Here is a 19,705-nt window from a genome sequence, read left to right as displayed (position 1 = left end):
TTCTTAAGCCCATAATGAATTCCCTTTCATCATAGATCTTCAAAATGATAAATAAACATGTTTCTAACAAAGACAGCCGATTATTGATTCAGGGAGATGTAATGCCATCCCTATAAGGAACACTATACTTCAATGCCCTTAAATAAAAGCTCATGTTGCGACAATGGAAAACGTAGCCCAAGACAAGCCAAGCCAAGCCACTTTACTCGAAATACAATTTTGCAATTATATATCAGAGAGAGAGAGAGAGAGAAAGAGATATGAATACACCCACGATCACCTCAAAACTCTAGCAAACATGAATGGCACAACTACATCTCCGTGTAGGGCCAAAATCCAACGAATAGGTTTGCTAAACATGATCTACATATTAATAGCAAGGGCTTGATTAACAAATCCAACGAACTAAAAATATGAATATATTGACCAAAAATATAGAATAACCACGACAAATAATTTTATTGCTCATGAAAAAAGTGGAATTAAAAATAAAAACATACACACCCACGTGATCTACATATTAACAGCAAGGGCTTGATTAACAAATCCAACAAACTAAAAAAATGAATATTTTGACCAAAAATATAGAATAACCACAACAAATAATTTTATTGCTTATAAAAAAAGTGGAATTAAAAAAACACACACAAAAATTGAAAATACTAGGATGGATCCAAGTAATCATGTTTTTACCTAATTACAATACTAAGTGAATTGCCAGTCTTTTATTTACAATAAAATTGTTGGCATAACAATTGCACAAGGATTACATATTGTAAGTCCTTGACAACGACATGCTGGACGAATCAAGCACTAAATCCCAGAGTTATTTTCATCCATTAAGGAGGTAGAGCGCTTGCAGAAGGAAAATCCAACATATGATTTTACTTGACACTGAAAAAACTAGTGACCTGTGACGCAGAATGTAGTGAGGCAAGCAAGAAAATAAAAAAGGGAGAAACCCTAGGCTTCACCACCAAAGGGTGCTTGAAATCACCACCAAGCGAGAGAGAATTTCTCATCAGAAAATTCTTATTCAAAAGGTAGTCCCTTCACAATTACAAGAGCCGCTATTTTAATAGGGCTTATTGGATCAAATCAATATGAAAGATTTATTCATGCCACAATTAAATCCCACAAAATCCTTAATCACAACAAAACCAAACTAATTCAAAATTCAAATACATAAAAGTAATAAAAGTCTGAAATTTGATGTCTCAAATAAGTAAAAATCAAGAACAAATCTAGTGTCCACACCAACTCCCCAAGTTGATGCAGAACGTAATTAGGGAATGCAATAAAATAAAAGCAAAAGAGAAAAAATCTACGCTTCACCACCTAAGGGTGCTTGGAATCACCACCAAGCAAGAGATAATTTCTCATCAGAAAATTCTTTATTAAAAGAGCCACTAATTTAATAGGGCTTCCAAGATTACATCAATCTGGAAAGATCTAATCATGCCACAATTAAATCCCACAAAATCCATAATCACAATAAAGCCTAAACTAATACAAAAAATTCAAATGCAAAAAAGTAATAAAGTCTGAAATCTGGTGTCTCAAATAAGTAAAAATCATAAATAAATCTGGTAGCCACACCAAGTTGTCTCACTGATAATCCAAAAAAAAGCCATTTCAATTTAATGAACAAAAGATTAATAATTGATTTTATTTTTTTAATTTTAACTAACAAGAAAAGAGGAACACATGCAAATCAAATGTTAATAGCCATAAATAGAAATCAAAAATTAAAATTGTACAAACCTGAGAGTTCCAGCGCATTGACTTTGGAAATGATATTTTAGCAATGGTACTGGGTAATTCTTCAGACAACACCTATTTATAGCAAATTAAAAACAGCATTTATCTACAGATCCTTATGGGTAAAAATTGTTAAATTAAAAAAACCACAAAGTGATGACAATAGAATCAAAAGGCAAGCCACATGTCCACTATTCTAAAGCAGCAATCCTAGTAAGTAGCCATTAATTCCTAGAATCTTAGAAAATCATTGAGCAAATTGTCACCTTAAGGAGATAGATAAGTAATCATTATTAGGATACCAGAAACATGGTATTCCATTATTTATCTGTACCTTCATAATTTGCACTCACCAATAAGCTCCAATAGCTAACAAGCCTATTTATGTAAGAAATAAAAATAGAATAATTGACACACACATTAAGTGATGTTCATATATCTGCACATATCATTGGAAATTACGTTTTCTTTCAATCAGTATTAATTTTAAGCATCAGATATTATTGCATCTGTCACCTTAATAATAGAAAAGGAGCATGGTAAAAAAAAATGAAAGAGCCCTAGTCTTCATCAATGCTTCCTTGAATTCCTCCCCGGCTCTTCTTGATTGTATCCTATTCCTGAGTTCTACAAATAGTACATGAGATAAACTTTTCTACTAACATTTTATGTTGGAAACTGTTACTGTTAATAAAGTTTCATTCAGTTAATCAAAACATTCAGTCATTGTTTTTTTTTTTTTTAGATATAAAGGAAATTAATACTATATATTCAGTATTTGTCTATATTAAAATTAGCACATATTGAGATCTTATCTGAATCAGTACACATCTGCAATTGTACATCCAAATTTGATGGGCACTTCATCTAACCAAATACATTCACAATAAAATAACTAAGGAAAAAAGTTCTTTTTTTATGAGAGAAGTTCATAAATACAATTAGCAAAGAGAAAAAGAGGCACTAGAACCTCAACAGCAAGTCGGGCAGATTCCATTATACAAGCATATAGATACTCTGTTTTCCCTGCATTTTGAAAAAAAACCCTCATGAATACCCATTATCAAGTGCATTATGTGTAGCAACTTAAAAACAACAATATGTGAATTTTCTGGAACATGGCCTAAATTTCTGATGGCTAACCATTCAAATGTGCTAAGCTTTAAAGGCCGAACTTACTTGCCCTCAAAGTAGCAGTCAAACAGCAATAACTGGCCCATCAATAAATGGGCCAGATTAAGGTTCACTTCTATTAAAAAAATGGCAGCACGAGAACCCTAAACCCTACCAGGGTAGAGTAGTCTCAATTAAAGACCCAGTATGCCCAGCCAAATTATGTAGCATAAACAACTATAGTACAGCTTAGTTGATTTGGCATGAGGTGTACTAGCAAATTAAATTGATTACTTGGTCAAATGAAGATCAAATAGCATAAGATTTTCTATACTTAAACTGAATATTAAACATTTACAGATACTGAAAACAATCTTCCGTCAATACAATTAGGTATATCTCATACGTGATTTACTGGAAGTGTATGGGTAAGCTCATCAACCCACCTCACAGATGAGTAAATTGTTTCCATAAATTTTTGCCAATAAGCTCTAGCTCAAATGACACTTCATGCCCCCGTAGAAAGGCTTGGAGGGTAAAGTCATGTGTTCAAACCCACCAGAATTGCCAGATGCATGTTTACTTGCCAATCAAAAAAAAAAAATTTGTTTCCATATTTTTTTACTAATTATCTGCAATCTCCAAACATAAACATGTCTGCTAGTGTTCTCATATAAGGTGGAAATTTTGGAGAAAGAGAGAGTTCCCTAAATGAAAGAGATCATACTAGTGTGCAAGCAGAGTTAAGTGCTTAGAGACAGCTGGTCAATGGCCGTGGAGCTTGGAATTTCTTGTTTAAAAGTGGAAATGATGCTGATAGTTGTCAACTTAGTCACTGGGCATTTTGCCACTAGCAGACTAACATTTTCCCTTGTTGATAGCAGATAATTGCTATCCACCCTCTCTTGCAGTAGTCTGACTACTGCGATGCTCTTGCTTAGCTAGACTATTCACAAGATGAGGATTTTGTGTGCTATGATAAGCCTCCTTAAAATATAAGTCTTCTTTTGTGTAATAATAATACTGATTTTAAAAAGGGGTCAACTTCTAAATATAACCATTGCAAGTTGATTTTTAAAAGGGGTTCCGTGGAGCTTGGAATTTCTTGTTTAAAAGTGGAAATGATGCTGATAGTTGTCAACTTAGTCACTGGGCATTTTGCCACTAGCAGACTAACATTTTCCCTTGTTGATAGCAGATAATTGCTATCCACCCTCTCTTGCAGTAGTCTGACTACTGCGATGCTCTTGCTTAGCTAGACTATTCACAAGATGAGGATTTTGTGTGCTATGATAAGCCTCCTTAAAATATAAGTCTTCTTTTGTGTAATAATAATACTGATTTTAAAAAGGGGTCAACTTCTAAATATAACCATTGCAAGTTGATTTTTAAAAGGGGTAAACTTCTAAATATAACCATCGCAAGTTATTTGCAACATGATAACTTCACACAGTAAAAACTAATAACTATACACAGTTCTAAGTCACCTTCTAGTAGTAGTTTTTTTTTTTCTTCTTTTTTTTTTTTTGTTTTTTTTGGGGGGTGGGGAGTTATTGAAATAATTAAACCATCTCTATATCCAAAATCATATAAAAAGTACAAATAAATTTGAAGAGATGAACAATGAAGTAAACTTAGATCTCAAGACCTTCTGCTTGTAATGGCAACTATTTCACTTTCTTTTTTTCTTTTTGTAGGTAAACTTTGCACACTCACCATCAATCTTTCTATTCAATGAGTCCAGTGGTATAGAGTATCTATGGCAAAACCCCTCAGCAGCCTGACATGAAATAACAAGTTAAATATTATATGGCTATTCATATTCAGATCAGGTACCAACCAATTAAAAATGATGACCTTTTAAGTTACACCAGTATACAATGACATCTCAATAATTACACTAACAAGTGAGGAATGTATTCTAGCTTTTTGCCAAAGTCACAGCACAAGCTGGGAAACATAAAATTCATGTAATACTTAATAATCCCGTCCATGAAGGAAAAACAAATAAAATAACATTAATAATAAAGCAAATGCACTCATGGTAGTTACAACCTACTTCCATTGCTGTTTTCAAATAATCTCACCACACAAATCATTTGGCCAAAAAAGCAAATTTACTTAAGCTCCCAGGAGAAAAAGAATAGCAAACCTTTGTGGCATTTCCTTGATTATCAAATGCTTTTGAAACAGGAGGTCCTCGAACCTCAACCTCCTTCTCAGCTTGTTTACTGTAAAGATTCTCAACACAAACCTGGAAATGTGACAAAAAGGCACACATCATAACCATTCAGTGTGACAAAATGAAACTAGATAAGGTCCTGAAATCTCAGTGGACGGTTAATTTTAGTACTAAGAGCCACATAGGGTTCTTTTTTATTGCATGTGAAACATGGTTCTTTTTTATTATTAAGTATAAGATGGAAGAATTGAACCCAGAAACAAATCCCATGGAAGAATGCAATTAGGCCATTAAGCCATAAGAACAAAGAATAACTTCTCTTCTATTTTCTCTATTTCGAAAACAATGTCAGCATTTTGCAAAGGGAAATATAGTTATCACTGTACCAGTAATCTGCGAGGTGTTCCAAATGCTTGCACTTTACCATGGCTTAATCTTTGTTTTTCCAACACCAGCAATATTAAGTCCTTGAGCTGCAATGACCACCATTTCAGTCAGTGAACAACTATAGATGGAAAATTAGGTGGAAAAAGTGGGGTTGACAATATCTAAAAGGTAAAGAGAGCTTCAAAACCAACCAACCAACCAAAAAAAAAGGAAAGGAGATAGCTATAATAAGACAAGGATCAACATGCTTCTGAAGAAAAAGAGTACTTGCTGGCCTGCATCAACTACATCTTGAGGCGGCAGCTCTTCAGTCCCAATCCCAAGAACAAACAACCTTGAATCATCATTCACCTGTGACATAAGTCAAAGAATAAACCCATATTTGAAAGTAATAATTATATGTACACATAGTAGTTGTTAAACCGTGACTTATTCTGGTCAAACAATAAAATTATAATGTTAAAAAGCTCACATAAATTTAAAGTTCTAGCAATATCTACCTAATAGAATTTCAATGACAAGGTGTCAATGGTAAATTGAACGCCATCCCCATTCTCTCTTACACACACATATATATTATATGTCTAGGAGTGTACAAATACAATTATATAATTGCTTAGATCATTTAGTTCTCATGCGTATTATGATGTCTTTAAAGCTACAAGCATAGGTAAAAAATCAAGGACTCCTATGTACACCTGGTGATCAAACCATATCAACAAGTGCATGCCACAAAAAGGGATGTAACAGTAAATCCCAAAATAATATGAGTCTATTCATGTAGGCTTGATCATTCATACATATAATTAAAATGATAATAAATCAATAAAAAATGAAAGCTAAATTAACCTTAAGAAAACTGCTATATCAATACTACACACAATGAGAGAAGTTCAAGTCAGCTGCATATGCAAACTAACCTTCTTGACGGCTGTATCCAAAAGCTCTTTAGGACACACAACATGAACAGGGTCAGAAGCAACACCCAGTGGATGTCCAAGAGACTCCCTGGTATTCAACCAAAGTTGTGCACACTGACGAGCTAAACTGATTGAAGAGAAAAAAAAACACACACACAAAAAAGAGGATAAGATAGACACAGAACTCAGGAGGATTGACCTGAAAGAATCATATGCTTAAAAACAAATCTTTGTTCAGGCCTAGACCAGCAATTTATTTGCATTCAAATAATCTGTCATGCATGTCTCTGTTCTGTATTATCAAGCTGCCAACCATTTCATTGATAACATAGACACCAATATTGGCCCTTCGTTTAATATGAACATTCAGTTAATGGAACTGAAGTTGGTAAATTTGTTTAGCTAAGCAATGATAACCAGTTGCAAATTATAGTGGCTAGGACTGTTAGTTTCGATGGTCCTCCCTGCCTCTCATTTTGTTGTCTTGTTCCTTTATAAATTCAATATTAGTTGAGCTGCTTGAGCAGTATATCACAAGTTGCAGACTACATATTAATCTTTCTCCTGCTGATCCGAGCATATATGTCCCCTAAGATTTTTCCATAACATGTCATTGGCACCATAATTAATAGTGCATGGTAGGTCATGTTATCACAGATAGGGCTGAGACAATGATGACTACAAAAAAGATATCTGCCCAACTTTAAGATTGAGAGATTATCAGATTAAAAATAAAAATTTATCTCTATGATTTTCTAAAAGTGGACCTTAATACCATTCTACAGCAAAACAAAATTCATAACTTCCATTTTACCAGTACATACATGACAGTGTTTTTCTATTTTCAGTGCAAAGTTTTCCAGGCCACAATAAGGAAGAATCCTTACCTTCTTATCCGACCAAAATATCGAGCATGCTCTGTTACCCCAACAAAGCCTCTAGAGTCTAAGATGTTAAAAGCATGAGATGTCTTCAGAAGCTGATCATACCTAGCATGTAGCACAGCAAATGTTAAAGAAAAACAGAGAAAAGTTTTCCACATAATGCACTGAATAATGGAACATAAATAAAAATTAAACAACATACGCAGGGATAAAAATTAAACAACATATGCAGGGATTGCAAGGCCTAAAGCAAGCAAAGAACGCGCCTCTTCTTCAAAAAAATCAAAGTGTTTCTGAAGATGATGAACACTGGCATGTTCTAGATAATATGCACTCATTTCCTTCCTGAAAAAGAAGTACGAAATATATTGATTGTGGACATTTAGAAAGTAAATGGCACAGTGAAGCTTGATAATGCTTATATAACAGGTGGTGGAAAAGAGCAAAATAAAGAGAATGGAGAATAAAAAGGTTAATGGAAGTCATCTGAATATTTGAACTTCATATCAGATGGCATACCATCCAATCTTCAATTGCCAATCAAGCACGAAAGCACCTCAGAGTTCTTTTAAATTAGCTTCCAGCAGTAGTATGCTTCAAAAAGAGGCAAAGCTGCTTACAGAGGAGAAAGTACTTGACTAAAAATGGGAAGGAGGCAAAAAGTTCAGCAGTTAACTTCTACAAAGAAGACTAAAAGAACACAGTGGAGTAGAAAGGTGGGCGTTCAAATATCACTAACTCGAAAAGTTTATTTGCATAAAGTACAAAATGTTTGGGGTGGCAATTCCATAAAGACCATGACAAAAATTTAGAAAGACAAAAGATTACCAGCATTTAGGAAGACAGTACGAAACTTAACTCAAATGACTTTTTGAGGGAACACGCAATGGCATCACAAGGAAACAATTTTTTTGCATATAAAATGAGCCATAATAATGGCAAATTTAGAAACATAATCCATCATTCAAGAATACTGAGTGATGTACATTGACAATCTTTGGAAGATTATAAGTATTTGTGACCACACAGTTCTAGCACTATTTTGCCTTAAAAGAAAAAGAAAAAAAAAAAAATATATATATATATATATATATTTAGGGGAAACCTACTCATTCTCCAAAAACAGCTCCCCATATGTAATTCCATCAGCATATTGAATTTTCTTAAAATGATCAACTCCCTGCCAATTAGTTCAGACAAATTTAATAAAATGGACAATGAGGTCAAAGATTATTAAAAGAAACAATCAAAGACAGACCTGTGGTAACATGAGGATACGCTCAAGACCATAAGTGATTTCAACAGATATGGGCGACAATTGCAGGCTTCCAGCCTAGAGAATAAGAATGGGAAAAAAGCTTCAAGTGAAACCAAATAAAACTTGGCAAAATCATGAAAAATCAACAGTACCTTGACCAAGGGAAATAGTTATTAACTTATTATTACAGTAAACATGAAAGCCATATTTTCCAAAATTAGTGAAGATTCTTAGTTCTATTCAATTTCAAAGAAGTAACCTGCTGGAAGTAGGTGAACTGGGTAATCTCCATCCCATCCATCCAGATTTCCCAGCCTAAACCCCAGGCACCAAGTACCTATAAGCATGTTTGGTCAGNCTTGCACTTTACCATGGCTTAATCTTTGTTTTTCCAACACCAGCAATATTAAGTCCTTGAGCTGCAATGACCACCATTTCAGTCAGTGAACAACTATAGATGGAAAATTAGGTGGAAAAAGTGGGGTTGACAATATCTAAAAGGTAAAGAGAGCTTCAAAACCAACCAACCAACCAAAAAAAAAGGAAAGGAGATAGCTATAATAAGACAAGGATCAACATGCTTCTGAAGAAAAAGAGTACTTGCTGGCCTGCATCAACTACATCTTGAGGCGGCAGCTCTTCAGTCCCAATCCCAAGAACAAACAACCTTGAATCATCATTCACCTGTGACATAAGTCAAAGAATAAACCCATATTTGAAAGTAATAATTATATGTACACATAGTAGTTGTTAAACCGTGACCCTTGTGAGGTTAGGTGGAGGGTCTGGTTAGATTTCTAGATACTTATAACTTTAGATGATGTTTGTGGCTACCCTCGTACACTTCCTGTGTACATGGAGATCATTGCCTTCATTTCTCTCCAATAAATTTTTTTAATTACTTGTAAAAAGAAGAAGGTGGAGCATCAAGTCATGGGTTTTCAAGACCACCATATACGTATTCAATTACCATTAAAAAGAAAAAGACAGAGGCCCTAATGTTCCTGCATAGATATAACACAGAATGTAAATGGTGCTTATTCATTTTAATTGTAAAGGAATAACCACTATCCTTGGAAACTATGACAGTATAAAAATCAAAGGAATTACTATATATGGGGACAAAAAATAGAACATGAATTGCCATAGATATATGATAGTTAAATTTTCTTTTTTCTTTTATAAGTTATATGATAGTCAAAATAATAAAGTGATCTCATAATCATCAACCTCCAAGCCAAAGAAGGTAGTGATCATGATTCTCAATCAAATTGGTAGATTGAGGTAGAAACGCATCTCGTTAAATCTAACAGAGACAATAATATTAACCACTTTGTTTGTTTATTTATAGTGATTATTCTACTTGAGCTTTAGATTGATCATATGGAATGCAATTTTATTAAAGCTGGAACTAGATATTAAGTGATGATAAAATAGATGGACAAATAATGCCTAAGAGTTATCATTTTCAATATCTTGGCTCAATCATTTGTAAGAATGGGGAGATTGAAGAGGTATGTAACATGTTATACATACTGTTCTTTTTTTGGGGGGAGAATTGGTTTGGGAAGCACCAGTCAACTATCTAGAATATGATACCATGTTGTCTGCTGTGGTTAGCTTGGCAGGAACTTAATAACCGTATCTTTGAAGATAATGAGCAATCTTTAGATCTTTTAAAACATCTTCTATTCAGTACTTTATTTCAGTGGGCTCATATTTGGGGTCTTACACAATGTATTTCAATTTTTGCTTTCTACAATCTGTTAGCTATTAGCTTTAGCTCTTGAGCTTTATGTATTTTCTTCATGTCCAGTGTTCATCATCATAAACACGATGTTCATTTTTTCAATAAAAGTTCTATTACCTATCAAAAAAAGAGAAGTTATACATATAATTAGAGTTGGGAGACATAAAAAGTGAATTGGGAATCTTGCATGATTGAAGATTACCATTAAGTTGAAGGGGGCATTTTATATGATTGATATAAGACCAGCCATACGTCAAAGAAAAAAAATGTTGGGCTACTAAGAAACAACATGTTCATGAAATGAGTGGAATACCTAGAAAATACCTAGAAAGAACAAATGATGATGCAAGGCCTAGTTCATTTTCCAACTTGAAAGGAGAGCTCGTGATTATCTTATTAGGGAACCTCTAGATACCCAACTTCCTCCCATTTATGCAGAAAATGGGTGTGCCTTTGCATCTTTGTCAAGAAGAACAACCAACAGCAACATTGTAAGGCCTAGTCATTTTCTTATACAGCATAACTTCTAATGAATTTTTTCCCTTTTTTAAAGGGAAAAATGAGTTTTAGCCCATCTTTTATGGTTAAGATGTGGCTCAATTGCTAGTTTTCTTCTTGTATTGATAAGGGCGTCAAGAATCAATAAGCACAAGACATGAAAATGGACAAAGGGCACCAATGAATTCTTCTCAACTTATTTAGATAAGTAATGATATTTTATTGAAAAAATACTACTTGATGTACAAGAAAAATGAACACAGAAGAATCTAAAGAATTAAAATTCTTTTCAACTTTAAGAAAAATGCAGAAATTCCTTTAAGCTTATAGAAATTTAAAGAAAATATAGGCAGAGTCACTACCTAAAGCTGATAGGCTACGAATAAAAAGGTCTTGTGAATTTCCAGGATCAGGCTTTAATATAACCTGAGATCAAATTTGAATGCAAGCAGTAAGGTATTGTAAAACAAAGCTCCCTAAATCATCCAGAAAAGAAAAATTTTATCTATAAACTCAAATTTAACCTGAAATTGAGTGTGTCTTTGAAGCCTGTTTGGGTTTTCACCATAACAACTATCATCTGGCCGAATGCTAGGCTCCGCATACCTTTCATATGAAACCCCATGTTAGCAGTTACCTAAGAAAACTCTTCTCTTTTTTTTTTTCGGGGAGGGATGGTTTCCAAGTATCAATGCAATTGTCAAAATGTAAAATAGTAGTGACAGAAAATCTCACAACTTTATAGCATGTTAAATTAGCTAATCGAACAATATTTTGAAGATTCCAGCAAAAAATCAAAGCAATCAAAATCAAGATTTCAAATTTTCAAATTTTTTCAAGCATAGTTACAATAAGCAAATGCTTATAAGAAAGAATTTAATTTAATCCCAGAAAAGTCTAATTCACACAGGCCTCATCAACCAGCATGCATTAAAAATCCAGATCACCCCAAAATTGATCAGCCAATTACCCCATTATATGCAAGGTCTATCTGTTCATTTTTTTTTAAAAATGTATGGAAACTTTTGGCAGAGATATCTTGTTATTGCAAATGAAAATGAGAGTAATTTTGGCTGCCATAAGTTAAAAAGGTTGATTCCAATCTGCTATTTGTTTATTTTATGTCTTTTCAACAAACAAGATAGGCAAGTATGGTAGCATCAAAGTCAAATTATAAAGAGGGGATTTTTTTGTGGGTGGGGTGGGGGGGGGGGGGGGGGGGGGAAGAAGAATATATTGATTTTTATTATTTTATTTTGCACCATCTTCAGTTTCATTTACAACAAGAACAACTTCTTTATAATTTACATACAAAAAAAGGGACCAAGGGGTATTTTTCAGAATGTTGCAAACAATTGAACTGGAATATAGTTAATTTAAGCCGTGGTTTCTAGGAAATCATTATTTATATATTTAGTTCTTAAGTGAGTGTGCACTGTACGTGACTGTATGGCCATTCTGTTAGAGAAGTATTGAACTGCTTCCTTTTTTAATAATGAAATTTTATTGAAAAAAAAAAAAATGGAACTGCCATATGTTCGCAGGAATAAACAAAATAGCCCTAAAAAAAGTACAAGATATCCAAACAGTGAATGTTACAGTCTAAAGGAAGGAGAATCAATGAAGTCTATAATAGAATGTATCTCAATATGATCTATCATCTATGATCCAAAACAAGGATCCATTGAAACAAAGCTTGTTGGAAAGTTGATTTTGGCTGAATAACCAAGACATCCATGCCTTCAGAAGTGTGTTAATTCCTTTCCTTCCATAAAGTCCTCAAAAGGCATGAAAGAGGTAGGTTCCTCACAAACAAGGAATGTTTAACAAACCAATTCCTCCATCCAGAAAGTAGTATGTCTACAACCCTCTTGAACATTAAGGTAAAGTGTCACAAATCATATGCAATGTCACAATGCAACAATAGATGATCTACAGTCTCACCACTACATCTACACATGAACTACTTATACAAAACCTTTGACCCTTTTACATGCAACTAGATCTCACTTGCAAACAAACTAGTATCAACAACAGAAATCCTGCATTGACTACCAATCACTTTTCTTCTCTTAATTAAGCCATATACACCATAATCCCAAGGAAACCATCCATGTTCATTCATTATTTCAATTACTACATGACTCTAAACATCATTTTCCTAAAATTTCAACACTTTCTTGCACAAGAAGATACGTCAAAAGAAGTGACAACACTTGCTTCCACAAAAATATATACATAGTAAAGCATGGAACTTCTAAAAACAGCATACTTACGCAACATTCCTTGGTTCCGGACCCAAAACCCTTAAGAATGTGAGAGGATTCATTGTCCCAGCTCCAACCTGGCCAACAAAGATCATCGTAAATTACATCAAACAGCTCACCAATTGTGAAATGGATTTATATTTAATTGTAGACTAAATTAAAATTATGACCATTAAAAGTTTGACATTATTTTCATTGCGGTCCCTTGAGTTTCAGAATTTTCATTCTGGTCCACCAAATTTGATTCCATTTTTAAAATGATCCTTCAACATGCAAACTAAACAACATCATTTTCTTTTCTTTTTCTTTTATTTTTATTTTTTTGCATTCTCATAATGGCCAGATTAGTCACGGACATAGATGGAAGGACCGTTTTGAAAATGAAATTAAATTTGGTGCAAGAAAATGAAAACAACCCCAAGGGGCCAAAAGTGTAATCTAATCTTAGTTGTACTATCAAACAATTGCATTATATAAAATGGAGAAAGTACAGTGCTACAATTTTTGTCCTAACACTGAGGTAGTTGACAATAAGTAATGGAGAAAAAGTGGACCCAGTAGGTCCACCACTCATAGTCAACCACTTTATCAAGTTGTGTCAAATGTTGTGATAGTAGAAAAACTAATTACAATTGTGTTTGGTTCAACAAAAATTGATATCCAGAAAATATTTTTCGCATTTACTGGTGTTTGAGGCAACAGAAAATGTTGGTCAAATAAAGGCATTTTTCGTAAACCATTTTCCCCCTCAACCAAAACTTATCAACCGAAGCTCCACCCCACCCCAACTAATGTCCCCGGTCTCCTGTGCCTGGGAAATAATGTGATAAAGTAGAAGAAAATTTTCCATATCATTTTCTGAAATGCAACCCAACACTAGAAAATATTTTCCGGAGTTTTTTCAGAAAACGCAACCAAACACTAAATAATTACTTTTCGGGAAAATATTTTACGTGCGGAAAACATTTTCAAACACAGCATTACATTACCTCAGTATTGCTGCATTGCATTACGGCACATCCAACTGAGCCCCAATATTCCTATAACAACACGTTGAGAGTAACAGTATCATAATCAATAACACTAACAAAGAAAAACGAAGAGAAAAGCGTGAATTCAATTGAGTTGAGAAGAAGTGAAACCTGGAGGCGCTGAATGGCTTGCTGGAAAGTTGGGACGGGGGACTTGATAGCTTCGCTGTTGTTGTTGTTGGAATTGGAGTCGGAGTCGGAGTCCGTAGACGGCGAGTGTTGTGGAATACTAGTGGAGGAGGAGGAGGAGGAGGTGCTGATTGCGGAGACGGCGAAGTGGCGGCGAGGGCGGAAGAGGTGGTGGTGGTGGTTGCGGTTGGCAATGCGGAGGAGAGAAAAGCCGGAGGTGTGGGGTTTGAGGAAGGAGATGACTAGGGGAAAGGCGAGGATGGCCATGGCTATGGCTCTGACAGGCTTGGAGAGTGAGGCTTAGCCAGCCAGTTGCAGGGCGTAGGAATAATTACTTGGGGGCCGGGTTGTAACGTAGATATATTTTGCCAGCTTCTCTGTTGAAGTTTTGACTCGCCATTGATTATTTTCTAATTCTTTTGCCGTTTGTTTCTCAATTAGCTTGTAAATATGTCTTAAATAATTCTTTAAATTTTCATAATATTTCACAATAATTTTATGTGGGGAGTTTTGATCTTTCCCTACATGACGAATTAAAGGACAATTCATTCCATCTTTCACTTTTTTTTAATTATTAAAACTTGTTGAAATGAATGCATCTGATCCGGGACGACCTATTGGTTTCTTACTAAAAAGGTAGCAAGGTAGACAATATATCACATCCATTGAAGGTGAGTATTCCAACCAATCTTTATGTGATACAAACCATGAAGGTTGAAATCAACGACGATGAGTATCATCATTGTATGGATAGTTTATATTTTTAAGTTGATATGGACCTTCTTTGAGATAAGCTCATCGGATTTCATCTTGTTTGTTGATAGGAAATTCACATATTCGTTTACATGATCCTGGATCACAATCTATCTCTTCAGATTGAACTCTTGAACATTTAGAGGGGGTGTTCATCAGACATTGAAGTATCAACATTTGTTTCTACAGCCACAAGTGTCCTAATTTCTAAATTGCTAATATCTTTTTTCTTAAAGAATGCATCAATTGTTTTTCGTTTGCTCATAATTCTTTTAACTTTAAGAATATTACTCAAAAATTAACCTGAAAAGAATTTTAAAAAATAAAATTTTAATTAGAAATTTTTACTTAGTTATATGGATGTTATTCATACTAAAAAAACAAAATTTTCACTATAATTTAAACAGTTAGCCCATCAATCATCATCATTCCTATTATTAAAATTTTCATGTATTTTAATTTTTTTTAATGCAACTTTAATTAATAATAACCCCCTCAAACAAAAACAAAAATTAAACACACAAGTATTTGCTAAACAATTTAACAACTCCCACAGCTACATAATATCTAACTAATAAAAAATGGGTAATAAATCAAAATAATTTACCTTAGAAACTTTGTGTTCACAGAATCACAAAGTGCAAAAATGGGTGGACCGTGTGGCAACTGGCAATGCTTATTGCCTACAACTGTAGATATTCTTCCCTTCAAGACTCATCAGTTATCACAAACAATCTCCTTATCTCCATCCTCATGCCTTCAATCATATATTTCTCTAAAAATCTATGAAAATATAAAGAGCATATGAATATTTAGGTGTAGATAGTTGAGAAAAAAAAAAAAAAATATTCCTCCATCCAGAAAGTAGTATGTCTACAACCCTCTTGAACATTAAGGTAAAGTGTCACAAATCATATGCAATGTCACAATGCAACAATAGATGATCTACAGTCTCACCACTACATCTACACATGAACTACTTATACAAAACCTTTGACCCTTTTACATGCAACTAGATCTCACTTGCAAACAAACTAGTATCAACAACAGAAATCCTGCATTGACTACCAATCACTTTTCTTCTCTTAATTAAGCCATATACACCATAATCCCAAGGAAACCATCCATGTTCATTCATTATTTCGATTACTACATGACTCTAAACATCATTTTCCTAAAATTTCAACACTTTCTTGCACAAGAAGATACGTCAAAAGAAGTGACAACACTTGCTTCCACAAAAATATATACATAGTAAAGCATGGAACTTCTAAAAACAGCATACTTACGCAACATTCCATGGTTCTGGACCCAAAACCCTTAAGAATGTGAGAGGATTCATTGTCCCAGCTCCAACCTGGCCAACAAAGATCATCGTAAATTACATCAAACAGCTCACCAGTTGTGAAATGGATTTATATTTAATTGTAGACTAAATTAAAATTATGACCATTAAAAGTTTGACATTATTTTCATTGCGGTCCCTTGAGTTTCAGAATTTTCATTCTGGTCCACCAAATTTGATTCCATTTTTAAAATGATCCTTCAACATGCAAACTAAACAACATCATTTTCTTTTCTTTTCCTTTTATTTTTATTTTTTTGCATTCTCATAATGGCCAGATTAGTCACGGACATAGACGGAAGGACTGTTTTGAAAATGAAATTAAATTTGGTGCAAGAAAATGAAAACAACCCCAAGGGGCCAAAAGTGTAATCTAATCTTAGTTGTACTATCAAACAATTGCATTATATAAAATGGAGAAAGTACACTGCTACAATTTTTGCTACAACTCTGAGGTAGTTGACAATAAGTGATAGAGAAAAAGTGGACCCAGTGGGTCTACCACTCATAGTCAACCACTTTATCAAGTTGTGTCAAATGTTGTGATCGTAAAAAAACTAATTACAATTGTGTTTGGTTCAACAAAAATTGATATCCAGAAAATATTTTCCGCATTTACTGGTGTTTGAGGCAACAGAAAATGTTGGTCAAATAAAGGCATTTTTCGTAAACCATTTTCCCCCTCAACCAAAACTTATCAACCGAAGCTCCACCCCACCCCAACTAATGTCCCCGGTCTCCTGTGCCTGGGAAATAATGTGATAAAGTAGAAGAAAATTTTCCATATCATTTTCTGAAATGCAACCCAACACTAGAAAATATTTTCCGGAGTTTTCTCAGAAAACGCAACCAAACACTAAATAATTCCTTTTCGGGAAAATATTTTACGTGCGGAAAACATTTTCAAACACAGCATTATATTACCTCAGTATTGCTGCATTGCATTACGGCACATCCAACTGAGCCCCAATATTCCTATAACAACACGTTGAGAGTAACAGTATCATAATCAATAACACTAACAAAGAAAAACGAAGAGAAAAGCGTGAATTCAATTGAATTGAGAAGAAGTGAAACCTGGAGGCGCTGAATGGCTTGCTGGAAAGTTGGGACGGGGGACTTGATAGCTTCGCTGTTGTTGTTGTTGGAATTGGAGTCGGAGTCGAAGTCCGTAGACGGCGAGTGTTGTGGAATACTAGTGGAGGAGGTGCTGATTGCGGAGACGGCGAAGTGGCGGCGAGGGCGGAAGAGGTGGTGGTGGTGGTTGCGGTTGGCAATGCGGAGGAGAGAGAAGCCGGAGGTGTGGGGTTTGAGGAAGGAGATGACTAGGGGAAAGGCGAGGATGGCCATGGCTATGGCTCTGACAGGCTTGGAGAGTGAGGCTTAGCCAGCCAGTTGCAGGGCGTAGGAATAATTACTTGGGCCGGGTTGTAACGTAGATATATTTTGACAGCTTCTCTATTGAGGTTTTGAGGTGTAACTTATTATTTTCTAATTTTTTTTATGTTTGTTTCTCAATTAGCTTGTCAATATGTTTTGAATAATTTTTTAAATCCTCACAATATTTCACAACAAATTTATATGGAGAGTTTTTATCTTTCCCTACTTGACGAATTAAAGGACAATTCATTCCATCTTTCACATTTTTCTAATTATTAAAACGTGTTGAAATGAATGCATCTGATCCGGGACGATCTATTGATTTCTTACTAAAAAGGTAGCAAGGTAGATAATATATCACATCCATTGAAGGTGAGTATTCCAACCAATCCTTATGTGATACAAACCATGAAGGTTGAAATCAACGACGATGAGTATCATCATTGTATGGATAGTTTATATTTTTAGGTTGATATGGACTTTTTTTGAGATAAACTCGTCGGATTTCATCTTATTTGTTGATAGGGAATTCACATATTCGTTTACGTGATCCTGGATCACAATCTATCTCTTCAGATTGAATTCTTGAACATTTAGAGGGGTATTCATCAGGCATTGAAGTATCAACATTTGTTTCTACAGCCACAAGTGTCATAATTTCTGAATTGCTAATATCTTTTTTCTTAAAGAATGCATCAATTGTTTTTCGTTTGCTCATAATTCTTTTAACTTTAAGAATATGACTCAAAAATTAACCTGAAAAGAATTTTAAAAAATAAAATTTTAATTAGAAATTTTTACTTAGTTATATGGATGTTATTCATACTAAAAAAACAAAATTTTCACTATAATTTAAACACTTAGCCCATTAATCATCATCATTCCTATTATTAAAATTTTCATGTATTTTAATTTTTTTTAATACAACTTTAATTAATAATAACCCCCTCAAACAAAAACAAAAATTAAACACACAAGTATTTGCTAAACAATTTAACAACTCCCACAGCCACATAATATCTAACTAATAAAAAATGGGTAATAAATCAAAATAATTTACCTTAGAAACTTTGTGTTCACAGAATCATAAAGTGCAAAAATGGGTGGGCCGTGTGGCAACTGGCAATGCTTATTGCCTACAACTATAGATATTCTTCCCTTCAAGACTCATCAGTCATCACAAACAATCTCCTTATCTCCATCCCCATGCCTTCAATCATATATTTCTCTAAAAATCTATGAAAATATAAAGAGCATATGAATATTTAGGTGTAGATAGTTGAGGAAAAAAAAAAAAAAAGACATTGAAAATAGATGATAAGATGAAGGTCTAGTGCTTAAATAAGAAAAGAAAACTCACCAGGCAATCACCAAGTTCCAAATCCTAAAATTTTAATGCTGAGTGATTTGTTTTAGAAAGCAAAAAGAAAGAAAAAATTGGTTAGGATTTTTTTTCGGACCGGAGGACTGATGCTACTAAGTTTGGGGGCTGGTAGGCGAGACTAGAGACAAAGAAAAGAAAAGTATAAGAAGTAAAGTGGGAAGTGTATCAGAGAAGACAAAGAAAAGGAAAGAATAAGGATTACGTGGGGACTGTGGGGTGGGTTTTGGAGATAGAGAAAGTGTGGTTTTGTTGTTATGTGTTTGGATTTTAGTATTTAAATGTTAGTGGGCCAATTTTGTGTTTTATTTAGAGTATGAGAGGCCTAAAACTAAAGTTGGGGACCTGGGAGAATAGAAGCCTACCACTAAAGCTGGGAGTGGGAAAAATAGTGGGGATATGGGGGGGAGGGGGGGCCGGATGTCCAACTGTTGGGGGGCCCAATCAAATTTTATACCTACTTTGTTAGACTTTTTTTTTTTTTTTTTTTGGTTTTGCAGGGGCCACGGCCCCCCAAGGGGCAACGTGGCTCCGCCCCTGGCCAGTTGGGGTTATCAATGGGATTTTTTGTAATTTGAAAGTATAGAACTGAAATAAGAGAATTGACGTGGTTTTGCTTTTGCTTTTATTTAGGGTGGGTTTAATACGGTTTATTTTGTTGAAATT

At 34.3% G+C, this 19,705-nt stretch overlaps 1 protein-coding gene and 1 pseudogene across 1 annotated transcript; both read right to left on the bottom strand.

Moving 5' to 3' along the window:
* Positions 1 to 17,753, bottom strand: part of LOC112008482 (glycine--tRNA ligase, chloroplastic/mitochondrial 2-like) — a 31,060-nt pseudogene extending 13,307 nt beyond the window's left edge.
* LOC136065541 (glycine--tRNA ligase, chloroplastic/mitochondrial 2-like) lies at positions 13,356 to 14,639 on the bottom strand. The gene is made up of 2 exons (XM_065768865.1): positions 14,163 to 14,639; positions 13,356 to 14,060 (listed from the first exon to the last, which is right to left on the bottom strand). Exons 1-2 carry the CDS (start codon positions 14,445 to 14,447, stop codon positions 14,001 to 14,003), a joined length of 345 nt encoding a protein of 114 aa, XP_065624937.1. The 5' UTR covers positions 14,448 to 14,639; the 3' UTR covers positions 13,356 to 14,000.
* Positions 17,754 to 19,705: the final 1,952 nt, after the last annotated feature.

The sequence above is a fragment of the Quercus suber genome, unplaced genomic scaffold (genome assembly GCF_002906115.3).
Source record: "Quercus suber isolate HL8 unplaced genomic scaffold, Cork oak 2.0 scaffold_1010, whole genome shotgun sequence".
In the NCBI taxonomy this organism is placed as follows: domain Eukaryota; kingdom Viridiplantae; phylum Streptophyta; class Magnoliopsida; order Fagales; family Fagaceae; genus Quercus; species Quercus suber.
The sequence above is the reverse complement of the archived record's forward strand: the minus strand, read 5'-3'. Positions and strand labels throughout refer to the sequence as shown.

Coding starts and splice junctions, on each gene's coding strand:
- LOC136065541 (XM_065768865.1), bottom strand. CDS start 14,447: ATGGCCATCCTCGCCTTTCCCCTAGTCATCTCCTTCCTCAAACCCCAC. Junction 14,061..14,162: donor AAGCCATTCAGCGCCTCCAG/GTTTCACTTCTT, acceptor GTGTTGTTATAG/GAATATTGGGGCTCAGTTGG.